The 15,618-nt window shown below is 46.4% G+C and overlaps 1 protein-coding gene across 1 annotated transcript; it reads right to left on the reverse strand.

Annotated features, from left to right (window-relative positions):
• Window positions 1-5,044: 5,044 nt before the first annotated feature.
• slc52a3-2a (solute carrier family 52 member 3-2a) lies at window positions 5,045-10,507 on the reverse strand. The gene is made up of 4 exons (XM_072448142.1): window positions 10,322-10,507; window positions 7,357-8,364; window positions 6,323-6,446; window positions 5,045-5,641 (listed from the first exon to the last, which is right to left on the reverse strand). Exons 2-4 carry the CDS (start codon window positions 8,343-8,345, stop codon window positions 5,432-5,434), a joined length of 1,323 nt encoding a protein of 440 aa, XP_072304243.1. The 5' UTR covers window positions 8,346-8,364; window positions 10,322-10,507; the 3' UTR covers window positions 5,045-5,431.
• Between the last annotated feature and the right edge of the window lie 5,111 nt (window positions 10,508-15,618).

The raw sequence follows: 15,618 nt of genomic DNA on the forward strand, positions 1-15,618 counted from the left end.
CATCATTATGAAAATCAAGGGTCTTTGGTCTTCAGTCAAAGGGATTTTCACACGGCTGGACGCACCTCACAAACCCTGACCTGGAATCTATCTATAATCTATAAAAAGGTAAGTATGCGATCTAAACAAACGGTTCTCTGGTGTAGAGTTAGGTGGTTTCAAAGTATTCTAAAAGTAAATGTACTTGTTTATTTTAATACATTCTAAATTGGAAAGATTGTTAATATATTCTGCATAATTGTATATTCACCATTTTATTTTTGTTTCAAAATTCAATTTGAAATCTGATTGAAATCGGCAGAATATAACCTATATGTTAATTAGCCTTCCCATGTGGGATATATCAATAAATAAGTTGAAGTTAAACATTATCATCATTGACATTAACATATCATCATCAATCATTGTGATTTACACATTTGCTCCATTCACACCTTTTTATTATTTATTTGTCCAGTAAGTAAATTAAGGCAGAGACTTCTTACAGTAGGCTCCTTTAAATCAGGAAAGTTAAAACTTATTTTTAAATTTCATAATTTTCTGACCACTGGGTGTGGTCAATCAAACGTCACCCTCGAGGCGCCGCTGCCTGTCGCGCCTGGGGCTGATGGGGGGAAACTGTGCCCGGAGTGAAGGGGGGAAACTGTGCCCGGAGTGAAGGGGGGAAACTGTGCCCGGAGTGAAGGGGGGAAACTGTGCCCGGAGTGAAGGGGGGAAACTGTGCCCGGAGTGATGGGGGGAAACTGTGCCCGGAGTGAAGGGGGGAAACTGTGCCCGGAGTGAAGGGGGGAAACTGTGCCTGGAGTGAAGGGGGGAAACTGTGCCCGGAGTGATGGGGGGAAACTGTGCCCGGAGTGAAGGGGGGAAACTGTGCCCGGAGTGAAGGGGGGAAACTGTGCCCGGAGTGATGGGGGGAAACTGTGCCCGGAGTGAAGGGGGGAAACTGTGCCCGGAGTGAAGGGGGGAAACTGTGCCCGGAGTGATGGGGGGAAACTGTGCCCGGAGTGAAGGGGGGAAACTGTGCCCGGAGTGAAGGGGGGAAACTGTGCCCGGAGTGAAGGGGGGAAACTGTGCCCGGAGCCCGGAGTGAAGGGGGGAAACTGTGCCCGGAGTGATGGGGGGAAACTGTGCCCGGAGTGAAGGGGGGAAACTGTGCCCGGAGTGAAGGGGGGAAACTGTGCCCGGAGTGATGGGGGGAAACTGTGCCCGGAGTGATGGGGGGAAACTGTGCCCGGAGTGAAGGGGGGAAACTGTGCCCGGAGTGAAGGGGGGAAACTGTGCCCGGAGTGATGGGGGGAAACTGTGCCCGGAGTGAAGGGGGGAAACTGTGCCCGGAGTGAAGGGGGGAAACTGTGCCCGGAGTGATGGGGGGAAACTGTGCCCGGAGTGAAGGGGGGAAACTGTGCCCGGAGTGAAGGGGGGAAACTGTGCCCGGAGTGAAGGGGGGAAACTGTGCCCGGAGTGAAGGGGGGAAACTGTGCCCGGAGTGATGGGGGGAAACTGTGCCCGGAGTGAAGGGGGGAAACTGTGCCCGGAGTGAAGGGGGGAAACTGTGCCCGGAGTGAAGGGGGGAAACTGTGCCCGGAGCCCGGAGTGAAGGGGGGAAACTGTGCCCGGAGTGATGGGGGGAAACTGTGCCCGGAGTGAAGGGGGGAAACTGTGCCCGGAGTGAAGGGGGGAAACTGTGCCCGGAGTGATGGGGGGAAACTGTGCCCGGAGTGATGGGGGGAAACTGTGCCCGGAGTGAAGGGGGGAAACTGTGCCCGGAGTGAAGGGGGGAAACTGTGCCCGGAGTGATGGGGGGAAACTGTGCCCGGAGTGAAGGGGGGAAACTGTGCCCGGAGTGAAGGGGGGAAACTGTGCCCGGAGTGATGGGGGGAAACTGTGCCCGGAGTGAAGGGGGGAAACTGTGCCCGGAGTGAAGGGGGGAAACTGTGCCCGGAGTGATGGGGGGAAACTGTGCCCGGAGTGAAGGGGGGAAACTGTGCCCGGAGCCCGGAGTGAAGGGGGGAAACTGTGCCCGGAGTGAAGGGGGGAAACTGTGCCCGGAGTGATGGGGGGAAACTGTGCCCGGAGTGAAGGGGGGAAACTGTGCCCGGAGTGAAGGGGGGAAACTGTGCCCGGAGTGATGGGGGGAAACTGTGCCCGGAGTGATGGGGGGAAACTGTGCCCGGAGTGAAGGGGGGAAACTGTGCCCGGAGTGCTGAAGGGGAAACTGTGCCCGGAGTGAAGGGGGGAAACTGTGCCCGGAGTGCTGGGGGGAAACTGTGCCCGGAGTGCTGGAAACTGTGCCCGGAGTGAAGGGGGGAAAACTGTGCCCGGAGTGAAGGGGGGAAACTGTGCCCGGAGTGATGGGGGGAAACTGTGCCCGGAGTGAAGGGGGGAAACTGTGCCCGGAGTGAAGGGGGGAAACTGTGCCCGGAGTGATGGGGGGAAACTGTGCCCGGAGTGAAGGGGGGAAACTGTGCCCGGAGTGAAGGGGGGAAACTGTGCCCGGAGTGAAGGGGGGAAACTGTGCCCGGAGTGAAGGGGGGAAACTGTGCCCGGAGTGCTGGGGGGAAACTGTGCCCGGAGTGATGGGGGGAAACTGTGCCCGGAGTGAAGGGGGGAAACTGTGCCCGGAGTGATGGGGGGAAACTGTGCCCGGAGTGAAGGGGGGAAACTGTGCCCGGAGTGAAGGGGGGAAACTGTGCCCGGAGTGATGGGGGGAAACTGTGCCCGGAGTGATGGGGGGAAACTGTGCCCGGAGTGAAGGGGGGAAACTGTGCCCGGAGTGAAGGGGGGAAACTGTGCCCGGAGTGATGGGGGGAAACTGTGCCCGGAGTGAAGGGGGGAAACTGTGCCCGGAGTGAAGGGGGGAAACTGTGCCCGGAGTGAAGGGGGGAAACTGTGCCCGGAGTGAAGGGGGGAAACTGTGCACGGAGTGAAGGGGGGAAACTGTGCCCGGAGTGAAGGGGGGAAACTGTGCCCGGAGTGAAGGGGGGAAACTGTGCCCGGAGTGAAGGGGGGAAACTGTGCCCGGAGTGATGGGGGGAAACTGTGCCCGGAGTGAAGGGGGGAAACTGTGCCCGGAGTGAAGGGGGGAAACTGTGCCCGGAGTGAAAGGGGGAAACTGTGCCCGGAGTGCTGGGGGGAAACTGTGCCCGGAGTGATGGGGGGAAACTGTGCCCGGAGTGATGGGGGGAAACTGTGCCCGGAGTGCTGGGGAGGTGAGTGGGTTTGTTAGAAGAAACTGGATCGCCATGACTTCATTTTAGTTGAGGTTTGTACGACACAAAACGCCCTGTTTGTTTGTTTGTGTTTTAAAGATGGACAAAGACCGCGATGAGAACCTAATCCCCTCAAACTCATCCCTCCCTGACGATGTGCCGTGTCAGAAACACCCAGGGTACCAGTCTGTGGTCGCTTGCTTTGACCTGCTGTCTCTGCTGATGGGACAGCCCATGTCGGCCCGCCTCCTCTGGATCACCCTGACCTCCAAACAACCCGACATCCTCAACTCTAACCTGGCTCTTTTCCACCAGCTGCTCTACGGCCTGACGTATTATCACCTGGTCGTCCTTTTCCTCTTTCCTCAGGCCCTGGCCAAGATCCACAAGTTGATTTTTGTCCTCGCCGAAGTCGGTGGACCAATGCAGTTGTGTTTTATCTGCGTAGAGAGGTACATCGCTGTAATCCACCTCACTAAATTTCCATTGATCAAAAAGTACAAGTGCAGAGAGGTTTTTGTAACTTTAGTTTGGATCGTCACACTCCTGCTCGCCGTTGTGTGCTTATTACCTGATGAAAAAACGGAGTCATTGGAGAAAAGTATGCAGTATGTGCTTGTCTTTTTAGTGCTTTGTTTGAGTTGTGTAATGGTGTACACGACCTACAAAGTGGCCAGAGCTCTCAGAAATTCTCCTGTAGGAAAAGACTCGCTTCCCCCGTCCAAAAGACGAGTCTTCATCACCATCTGTGTCACCTCTGTCACTGCCATGAGCTGCTACGTCCCTGTCGTGGCCGTGAGTTACTTAAAGGTTAGTGAGAGGACGTACAAGTGTAGGATGATCCCAACCTGCATATTTTTCTTGTCGGTGGCGAGTCTTGTGCACCCACTGTTTTATCTGTACAACAAAGGAGAGTTCAACTGCAAGAGATGCTGCAAGAAACCAAGCTAGCCGTGCGGATCGTATTCTAAAACCTGCTAGCTCTAGTTAAAGCTCTACAAACGTGCTGAAACGCATGAGATTCTTTTAGCAATTTATGTATTTGTGGGTTTGAACAGCTATTAGCAGTGTTTCGTAGTCATAACCTGAAGGGGGCCCAAAGCAGACTATTAACCTGATAAATTATGCTTATATTTATGTATCATCTTTAAAGTTTAAGACTGTTATGTGTTCATATTTTCTCCTGACGCTTAACAGATTGAACAACAACAGAAAACAGGAAGTGGCCCCCAAACCTCATTTCGCCCTGGACTCCACAAAGCTATAAACGGCCCTGGTTAAGGCTTTTGAACAAGTTTAAAATGTGCACTTGTTTTCCATCTGAAGTTTGATCTTATTCCAAGAAATTAAAGATACAAATCTACAGCCACAACTGCCCTGGGGCAAACTGCAGAGACGTGGCAGTCAGAGGACAAGCTTTTTGAATGTTTGAATAACTTTGAGGGTGAAATGTTCCTTGCCCAATGACACGACTGCAGTGAAGTAAGAACACACCATTTTTTCTACCTCCTGAAATTAAATAATGTTGATATGCCACGTGACTTGAATAGACATAACTATAACTTCTATATTTGTCCTATTCCAAAAAACGTGTTTCTTTATTAATATTGTTTTGTAGTGATCTTTTTGTGAAACTGTGTTGTAGTTTTCATGCTAAATGAGATTGATCACAATGTTTTTATTTATTCAAAATGACACTATTGGTCCTGTTTGTTTATTGTACTTTCCATCACATAATGTATTTAAATAAAAATAACTCCAAAACAAATGTAAAGTTCATGATATTACACTTGTTCATGATACACACTGGCCTGTAAGGATTATGTCATTTACACAATCTTCAGATAATCTTACCTTGGGCAGGACTTTGACCAATCACAAGTGTCAGAGGAATGTTTTAGAAAGATTTAAAAGCTTAAATATTTACACAAGAAGAAGAATGTGCGGCTAAATAGGAAACCCATCATATAAAAAACAACTGAGACCACAAGTGAAACACCGGTGGTGATATCTGCACAAATAATTTAACATCCTTGAGCTTGCTTAACTGTCAATAGACTTCTTAAATCACTATTTTCATTGAATGCACATCATGATAGTCTTGTTCTATAAAAAATAACAGATGAAAAGAGTTCAGCCTTAGCCTTGGAACAATCTGAATGTAAAGTCTTGTTTCCTGTATAAACAAGGCTTGATTTGGTAAAAGTCTGATGGTGTTTAGTTCAGGGGCACTGGGTGTTGCAGGGTTCTCCTGAAGAGAAGAAGCTGAAGATGCTGACCAGAGGAAACATAGTGACCGCTCCGAGCAAAGAACCCAACTGCACCACGGCCCCGCACCACACGAGGGCGCTGTGGCCTTCGTCCCGCAGGATGACACCCACCATCACCTTCACGTAGGACAGAGTGAGAATAAACAGCACCCAGGCCAGCACCTAAAAAGAGTTCAGTTTGAGTTGATCATTTATCCAGATCACACAGATGTGGAGCCTCAAGTCATTAATGATGTTATAGATTATTAGTTAAACATAAGAGGAGACTTTAAAGAGCTTCTAACCGTGTCATAATTGCTTTGCGTTCTAATTTGGCCTTTCAAAGTTACATGTAGACTGATTCATTCTTTACTCCCGGTTTCAAGTCAACTTTGCTCCAAACATTTCCGTCTTTCCTTTCCTCAAACCAGTCATTTTGTATCAATATTGTGATTTAATATGTCTTAAATTTAGGATAATGATACACATGTGTCATAGATTATAATAATACATACCAGACAAAAGCAAAATATGTCCTCTTTAACTTAAAACTAAAGGGCCTATATGACCTTTAATTACGTTTATTGTATATCCTCATTCTTTTTTTACATTTTGTGCAAATTTACAGACGCAGGCTGAACAGAAACTGTCGTACTGCTAAGTCAAATTACATATTTTAAGTTCTGCTGTTGCAGAAAAAACAAGGCCAAGGCATGGACAGTAAATGCTAATATTACAGTTAAAATCACTCCTATTATTGACATAAAATAGGCTAATTAAAGCCAAAGAGGTACCACAAGAGAAAGAGTTAGTGCAGTAACAAGCTGTAGAGTAACAGTTTGTAACACATGCTCTGATACTCACCATAATGACTCCTCCCCATGCGCCGTGGACCAGGAGCGGACATGGGCTGAGGACGGCCATCCACATGATGTAGACCCCGACTCCACTGCCAACCACGGTGAGGGCCCCCATCACCACCAGGGACCTGCCACATACAAACATGAGAGCTTTTACTGCACCACGCCGTGATTCAAGTGTTAGAAAGAATAAACCACCCATGAAAAGTGCATCGAGTGGTGACTCCAAACAGTTTGCTTCTTTCCTCTTCATGCAGGATATTAGACATTTAAAAAATATGTTCCCAGTTTATTATTCAAGAGTTTAGCCATGTAGAATCAACTATTATAGACCTAGGCCTACGGATTTTTGTGTTTTTTTCAGACTGTTTGCACATATTCCACTCAGTTTCTACAATTACATTTGTTAAAGTGCCAGTATTCGATTTTAAACCACGAGTGAACCCATGTCTTACTCTGATGTTGCACCATGACAGAGAAACAACTGTCTGGAGGGAGTTTCTACACGGTTCCAATTGGATAAAATCATCTGTAATTGTTTCCTCATCCAACAAAAATGCCTTTTCAAATTTACAGGTAATAAATTCTGTATGTTTGTTTTTCACATAAAACTTTTTCAATACAGTTTGGAGTAAAGGTGTTTTCTTGATCTAGAAGAAATACAAGTCAGGTGTTAATTACTGCACAGTGGTGGTTGAAAGTACTAAAGTAAAACGGAAAGGTTTTTCTACTTGACTTCAGTACATTTGACAGTGAGTTCAGTTACAGTTACTTCACTACATGTCAGAGCTGGTATCTGAACTATTTTCTTTTTTTTTAAGCACCTTTACAGTGCAGAATATACATATATATATGATCTAGAAACATTGAGAAATTGATTGACCAAATGTACAATCCTTCACCACATTTTACACTTTAAATCCGCATGAAATACTTGTAACTTTGACTGTTACTCGCTCCTGTATCTGTAGCTTTACTTAAGCACCAAATGCGAGTACTTCTCCCACCGCTGCACAACACCTTGGGACAGTCACGCACCTTATGGGCAGGAGCAGCGCGATGAAGCAGGCCAGAGGGTTGGACACGGCAGCCAAAGTGGCAGAGAGGTGGTACACGTTGTTCCCGTAGGGCAAACAGGAGTAGGACTGCACCGACGGCAAGACCACGTTGGATAACGCATTCACCCAGGCCAGAATCACAAATATGTAGACCACCTCCAGCACGCTGTACGCCCCCGTCCCAAACCGACTCCTCCGCTTGGGGCTTTTGTACGAGTCTATCGCCATCATCTTCTGCTCGGCCCACTTGTGACTTTTGGCTTTTACCCCGTTGGTGTAGCGCCCGTTGGGGAGTTCTCTGGCCACTGCCGGGTGGTAGTTCAGCAGAACGAACGCCGCGAGACAGACGAGCATCATCGTGCTCAAAAAGAAGAAAAAGACCTCAACGGAGAAGTTGGCCGGTTGGTACTGGGCTTGGAGCTCGAACGCAGACGTATTGGACGTTAGGTTTGACGTTCGGGTGCTGTTTATGCAGCGGACGACGCCCACGCCTTGAACCAGGGCGACCAAGGCCGGCAGCAAACCGCTCACGCCTTCCCCGATGTAATACGTGGTCAAATACTCCGGCCTCAAGCGCATCATGAACGGCAGGAACGTGACCGAGGAGGTGCAGTCCACGGCGGCGAGGAAGAAGGTGAGGACCAACAGGGCGACGCTGCGATGCGAACCGGCGACGACCAGAGTCTCTTTCCAGAAGAACCCGAGCAACAGGCTGGCCACGGCGCCCAGGGCTATGATGGCGTAGATGACCGCCGCTTCGTTGAGCTTTCCCGGGCAGAAGCGGTGCATCAGGGTGACGAAGAGAGGCCCCACGTTGGCCATTTGGATGAGGACGGAGAGGTAAGAAGGGAGGAACCAGCCCTCGGGGATCTGCGGGACGAGCAGAGGCAGCTCCACCCACAGGCCGTTGATGGAGACCCAGGAGCCCATCCCGAACAGGACGGCCAGGAGGTGCGTGAGGAGAGACATCCCGGAGCGAGGGCGGCGTCTGGAAAAAAGGAAATACAACGACGGCGGTTTAACATCGCCATCGCGCCCGTGGAGGATATTATTCGGGACACAATCTTCACACGAGTCGAGGCGTAAGAAGGAGGGAAACAGATCTGAGGTGGTGTGGACTTGAGTCGCGCTTGAGTCAATGTTTGATGACTTGATGACTTAAATACTATACAATACAATCCAACTCTATTTTTATTGCACTTTAAAAAGACTAGAGATGACCAAAGTGCAGTACACAACAGTCGTAAAAACAGAGCAATTAAAAAAAGAGGGAAATCTGCAGTAAAAACGACATGAGGTAAGGTTTACGTGTGAGAAGGGGATGAAGATCGGCCAATGAGATTTGACGAGTAAATACCCAAGATGGATGAATTACTCCAGTTGAATTCAATTAATTACGTATGCGGTTAAATATATATATGTGTTTTTTTGCAGAACTAAAATCAGCTTTTAATGTATCCTGTGTGACTGTAATCCTACACTACACATTCAAATACTTCACACTAAACAGTATTATAATACAGTAATAATAGTAGTTAAAGTAGTTTGTGGTTTGTTCTTGGGGGTTGCAATGTTTCTCTTTTTGTGTGTGTGTGTGTGTGTGTGTGTGTGTGTGTGTGTGTGCGTGTGTGTGTGTGTGTGTGTGTGTGTCTCAGTGTGTGTGTGTGTCTCTGTGTGTGTGTGTCTGTGTGTGTGTATCTCAGTGTGTGTGTGTGTCTCTCTCTCTGTGTGTGTGTGTGTGTGTGTGTGTGTATCTCAGTGTGTGTGTGTGTCTCTCTGTGTGTGTGTGTGTGTGTATCTCAGTGTGTGTGTGTGTGTGTCTCAGTGTGTGTGTGTGTCTCAGTGTGTGTGTGTGTGTGTGTGTGTGTCTCAGTGTGTGTGTGTGTGTGTGTGTGTGTGTATGTTAATACTAAAGAACAAAACAATAAGTGAAATATTAGTACACTATTGCATCGATTTTGCATGATTTTTAGCGACAAACGACCACAATCACACTATCAAACGCACAGCTGTTACTTTTTGCTTTTACACTTTTGTTTAATAAGTAAAGTTACCCAAATGTACTGCAAACAATCAATTCAATTCGTCGAGATTTGGATTTTGATCTCGGGGGGAGTTTGGGTTAAAACTGGTCCGAGACAACACGGCCTCATGCGGCTCAGGAACGCCTTATGTAAGCACAGCAACCTCTGACCACTGCTTTGTCCGCTCAACAACAGGTCAGCCACTCGGACGCAATCACAATCAAGCCTGATCTTGGGTAATACTGTACAAATTCACACACACAAAAAGAAAGAGAGAAACATTACAACCCAAGAACAAACCTCCCTCTGTAATCAACATTGTACTGATCTTTAACTACTATTATTACTGTATTATAACAATGTTTAGTGTGAAGTATTAAAATCTGTTTAAATCTCGGATTACAGTCACACAGGATCAATTAAACGCTGATTTTAGTGGTGCAAAACGAAAAACTACGTACATATTTAACCGCACATATAATTAATTATAATCAACTGGAGTAATTAGCATTGAATTGTGCTGCTTTGCTACAATTGAATACTATAAATAGGAGTAAAATAGTTGTTGTATTGGAGCCTATGGAGATGAAAAAAGCTGATGCAAAGACTCAACTCTCTTTATATTCATGTTAATGCCAGTTAGAGGTGGAAAATATATAAAACAAATGACAGTTTTGGACACGTGCAAAATTAGAATGTAAAGTAAATCATGTAAAGTGTTCAAAAAGGCTGCAAATACATACGATTTTTTAAAATATTGCACATCCCGAGTTCAAATAATTTTCAAAACGACACCAAATGTATATATTATTGTGATATTACTGCAAAAGTCATGCAATATTCTACGGATTGCATCTCGTATTATGCATGTAAGTGCAATTAAAAATGATGAATGGTCTGTTATGTTTGGTCAGTACTCACATGCAGCAGCAGCAGCAGAGTTCTGGGCTTTCTGATCCAAAGTCCTGGTGCTAAATCGCAGAGGTTAGATTAGACCCTCCTTCTGAAATAGGCGGCCAACCCTCGCGCTCGCGTCCGGGCCAGTTAGCAGATCATTGTCTTTTCAAATCCCGTCCACAGCCGGGACGGGGGGCAGCACATCACATGTTTGGAGTTTGACACATCCGTGAGCGTTTTGCCTCGGGGGTCGTTTTAAAAAGGCAGAGGAGTTGGTCAATTCTGCTTGAAGTCTACATGACTCTTTTTCTAATTGTGACTTGGTTTGGTGGGACGGCGCGTGTGGTAAATGATTATTTTAATGCGATCGCACAGGAGAGTTACATAAACACACGGTTCTTTGTTCGCACGTGTAATGTTTTGACTGTGAAAAGTATTAATTTAGATTAACAATTCCTTTTCAGTAAGCCTCTGGTCACATGGGGCATTCATTTGAAAAGTCTTTTGACAAACAAATGCCAATGCTTCCCATATTTTACATGAAGTGCGAATATAAATTATACAATAAAAGAAAAAGACTTAAAGGAACAGTCTGTAACTTTGTGGAGGCGGCATCACCTGCACAATTCCATAGAAATAAACATTTAAAACCCTTACTTCAGAACATTCTCCATGCAGGTTTTATGCCATACTGTGGAATATTCTAGCTAAAGGATACAAGCATGTTTGAGGCTCCACCGGGCCAAGTACGAGTCAGATTTGTGGAGACGCAAGCCTGCTCACAGTAAAGATTGTTTTTTTGTGCAATAAAACCGTCAGAAAAATAAAAATGTTAGTCCGTTTCAGGGTTAACTATTATTCAGAGACAAAACTAATAATAATAATAATAATAATAATAACTTTTATTTATATAGCGCTTTTCAGTGACCCAAAGACGCTGAACATAATAAAAAAAAGGGGGGGGGGGGGTATTTACAGACAGGGGGGGACAACACGTACAATACACATTAATATACAGATAAAATGAACAAGACAGAAGAAGTAGAGAGAAAAAGATGGGGATGTAACAGGGGGTAGAAGAGTAGGCAATGGGGTAGAGGAGGCTAGGGGTAGGGGAGGTCATAGGCAGGGCCCAGCCTATAAGCGAACTAAGCAGCCGCGTAGGGCCCCGGGCCGTTAATAGGGCCCCCAATCTGGCAACCCGTCTTATGAGAAGTGCAAGCGCAGCGAGCGCCACTAGTGTAGGAGCGCTGCTGGCGCGGCAGCAGTAACATATAACGCACAAACCGCATTTATTTGTAATGACAATCTGGCAACCGAGACACCAAACCTGCGCTGATTGGGCAACTTCAATGTGCACGAGCAGAACGAGAGTAAAACATAAACACAACACAACGTGGTCCCTGCGTGGTCCTCATGTCCAGAGGAATATATCTCCCGGTGCCGAAAAACGAAAGAAGAAACTTCTTGACGATGTAAAGAAACTGCAAACTCAACAAGAGACGGTTAATGCTGCTGTTTGAAACAACACGATTCTGTCACGTTAGTTCGCTCAGGCTGGAGGCGACGAGAGATCTGCCCCGCGCATAATATGTGTCTGAATGAAAGATAATAAGCTTGACATTTACACCAGCCCCGTAGTGTTAGCTGCAGGTGAGGCCGGTGAGGGGCCTCTATGTCCCGGGTCACTAAGAGGCGGAGATCCGGTCCGGACGAGCGCCGTCTCGTCCGGAACCTCTGACGTGAGACTTTGGAGTGAACAGTGTGCAGCCTCTGTCCCGGGCCCCTGTCCCGGGCCCCTGTCCCGGGCCCCTGTCCCCTGTCCCGGGCCCCTGTCCCGGGTCCCTGTGCAGCCTCAGTTAGAGATGAGCGGGTTTGAGTTTGCGTCCCTCTCTCTCACATCACCATGTGTGAGATCAATCGTGACTCGTGGTGTCTGTTTTACTTTGACTTCTTAACGTGCAATGAGAGGAACGTAAAGGTGCAGGAGTCCAGTGTGTGGTGTTCTGATCAGAACAAACATTTATATTGTAATTAACTTTTAATAGAGCAATAAAACATTTACATTTATTTAAAAAGCATCATTAGACTATTTGTTATAAATTATAATAAATTGATAGTGAAAAATAACCAGACATATTATGATTACGTCTGTTATAGAATAATACTATATATTTTTATATAAAAGTGGCAAAGTTGCAGAAACGCAGTCGCTTCACTAAAGCGAGGTTTGGACCTTCACTTCTCGTTCTGGTCATTCTCTGGGAATAACATGTTTGCACTGTTTTATCAGTGTTAATTGTTAATCAAGCAATGCTTATGCCATTTGTTTAATTTAATATAACTTGTTTTGTCACTTTGGCAAGCAGGAACAGTTGGGAGCTGTAAAAGATAAATTAGTAAGGATAACTATTACTTTTACATTTTCAGTTAAAATGAATCAATTTGACCATAATTATTTTTAATAGCCAATATTGTATTGAGTAATTAAGTACACTAATGTATTAATAACTGGCTTTAATCATTTTCTCCTGGCACAGTTTCATCACATCATCATTTTATAGCATTACAACCTCAACATTTTACTCTTACTTTAGCCGGCTGGACCACATTAAAATGCACCAGAAGACCCAAAAAAGGTCTGAAAATTTCTGGGGGGGAGCCCCCAGACCCCCCTGTTCATTAATTTAAACTGCTAATGTGGCTGTCGACCCTTAACGCCCCCAAATACGCCCAAAAACATATCTGGGACGTGTGTTATTTGTACAGGGAGTAGAGGTGATGTCAGCGGAAAACCAAGTTGCATTGTGGGATTTAAGTTAGCAATATTTGAGCTTGTGAGGTGTTGAGAATAAACTAACTGGCAAACAGATGCCCTGGAGTTTTGGTGCGCTTTGTTTGCGTTGAAGAAAGTTCCCATATGTGAATTGTTCACTGACAATGGCAATAAAACTGATTCTGATGACGTGGTGAGGGGCCCCCAAAAATGTTTTCGCTTAGGGCCCCCTGAAGGCTTGGGCCGGCCCTGGTCATAGGCTTGGGTGAAGAGGTATGTTTTTAGGCGGGATTTGAATGTTGTGAGTGAGGGAGAGTGGCGGACAGGTTGGGGGAGGGAGTTCCAGAGTCGGGGTGCTGTTCGGGAGAATGCTCTATCGCCAAAAGTTTTGAGTCGGGATGTTGGTGCAGTCAGGGTGAGAGAGGAGGAGGATCGGAGAGCTCGGGAGGGGCGGTGGGGGATGAGGAGGTCAGACAGGTAGGGGGGGGCAAGGTGGTGAAGAGCTTTGAAGGTGAGGAGGAGTATTTTAAAGTTTATGCGCTGCTTGATGGGGAGCCAATGGAGAGAGCGGAGAACGGGAGTGATGTGATCACGGGACCGGGTGTGGGTGAGGAGGCGGGCAGCGGAGTTTTGGACCATTTGGAGTCTGTGGAGGGAATGGGAGGAGATGCCAGTGAGGAGGGAGTTGCAGTAGTCGAGGCGGGAGGAGATGAAGGCATGGATGAGGGATTCAGCAGCGGGGAGGGTGAGGCAGTGTCGGATTTTGGCGATGCGGCGGAGGTGGAAGTATGAGGTCTTGACGATGTGGCTGACATGGGGAGTGAAGGAGACCACCACAATTGTATCATTTATATCCAATAAACAACTCGCAATGGAACTATTCAACACAAATCTACTGTTTCATTGAAGGAAATACAAAATAAAACAATATTGCTCTTTTCAGTCATTAATTTTCTACGGCTTGTATGTGGGGGGTGGCGGGTGACTTTGGGCCTGAGGCGGGGCACACCCTGGACAGGGCCCGGCTCGTCGCGGGGTTCCCACAGAGACAGACACACATTGACTCTCACATTCATTCACGAGGAACAGTGGAGCCGACACGTGCATGTGTGTGGATGTGGGAGGAAGTCTCTGCTGCTCAGGCCAGAGAGTTCACCCGGCCCATAACCCACTTTACCATCATGGGCCGCCAATAGAATAAGTCCTGGTCTATTTAGTCTATATTTGGGCTAAAAGTATTGTACCTTTACAATGTCACAACTGTCCATTTCTGTCTAACTAATCTTGTATCTATGTTGGAAGGAGAGAGTCTTGTTATGTACCATATTTTATGGAGTATAAGTCACACAGGCCAAAAAATGCATAATAGAGAAGAAAAAAACATATATATAAGTTGCACTGGAGTATGAAATGTGGTTGCAAGTGTGAAAATAACAAATAATATCACATATAAGTCGCTCCGGAGTACAAGTGTAAGTATAAATATAGCCGCAAGCGGCAATGATCGGCCCTCGCCACGCCGCCGCCACACCGCCGCAAGAGGAGGGGGCGCTTACGCGCCCCAATTGTCCTTTTATCACGCTAAACATAACTAAACATTTAACCTCCATATAAAATCTGTAGGGGGCGCTGTGGCGCCAAATTAATTTATTTCACTTCAAGTAGGTTTAGGGCAAAGAGTTTAACAACTGATTCTAATTTGACGCAATTCGGACTTTATCTGCGCAAACGGCAGAAATTTTAAATATGGGAGATTTCTGAAATTCTAGCTACAGTTTGCGGCTTCGCCGCTCAGAGACCGTGAGAGGTATCAATGTAATTTGGATAACTTTTGATGTCCCACTCCTCAGTAGCATTTTCACCAAATTTCAGCTTTTTAGGGCCAACGCCCTGGGAGGAGTTCGTAAAAGTACGACGTTTGGAAAAACTCCGAAGTCATGTTTAGCCATTTTTGAAGCAATATGGCCGACATTTGGTTGGTCGGACGGCGTTGCCGTAATAATATTTTTTACTTCTCTTGTCACCATCTACCTCTGCGCCAAATTTCATGATTCTACGATCAGATTTTTTTTGGGTCATTTCCCATCTCTCAATGCATTTTTGGTACATTTGGGGGCGCTGACGCGCCAATTTTTTTTATTTTAGAAAAGGGAAATAGCCAGAATGTAGAGAGGCACGATTTTTAGAGATGTGAACATTTTTGTGACTTTTCGTCAATGTTCACTGGGTGAAAAATAGGGGGGTTGGTCCCGAGAAGAAGAAAGAATAATATTCCGATGCGAAAACAATGTTTCCCATTTTTCAAATATCATAAACTATACATTTTCGGAAAGCGCTCGCGCTTTCCTACCTCATGGTGTGGGTCCCTGGTCACTGACGGGTACTTTCGTTAATTTTGAGTGGGCTCCGCCCACTTTGTGTTTTTGGCCCTCTATACAGTAATAATGTTCAATTTTTGCATTACATGCTTATATGCACGGAACATGCAAGAGATGGGGAACGTATTCGTGAGCTACTTAGCGCAAATGAGTGCTTTATATGGGGT

This window comes from Eucyclogobius newberryi, unplaced genomic scaffold (assembly GCF_026437365.1).
Source record: "Eucyclogobius newberryi isolate DKJ021-1_F unplaced genomic scaffold, fEucNew1.0.hap1 SCAF_16, whole genome shotgun sequence".
NCBI lineage: Eukaryota > Metazoa > Chordata > Actinopteri > Gobiiformes > Gobiidae > Eucyclogobius > Eucyclogobius newberryi.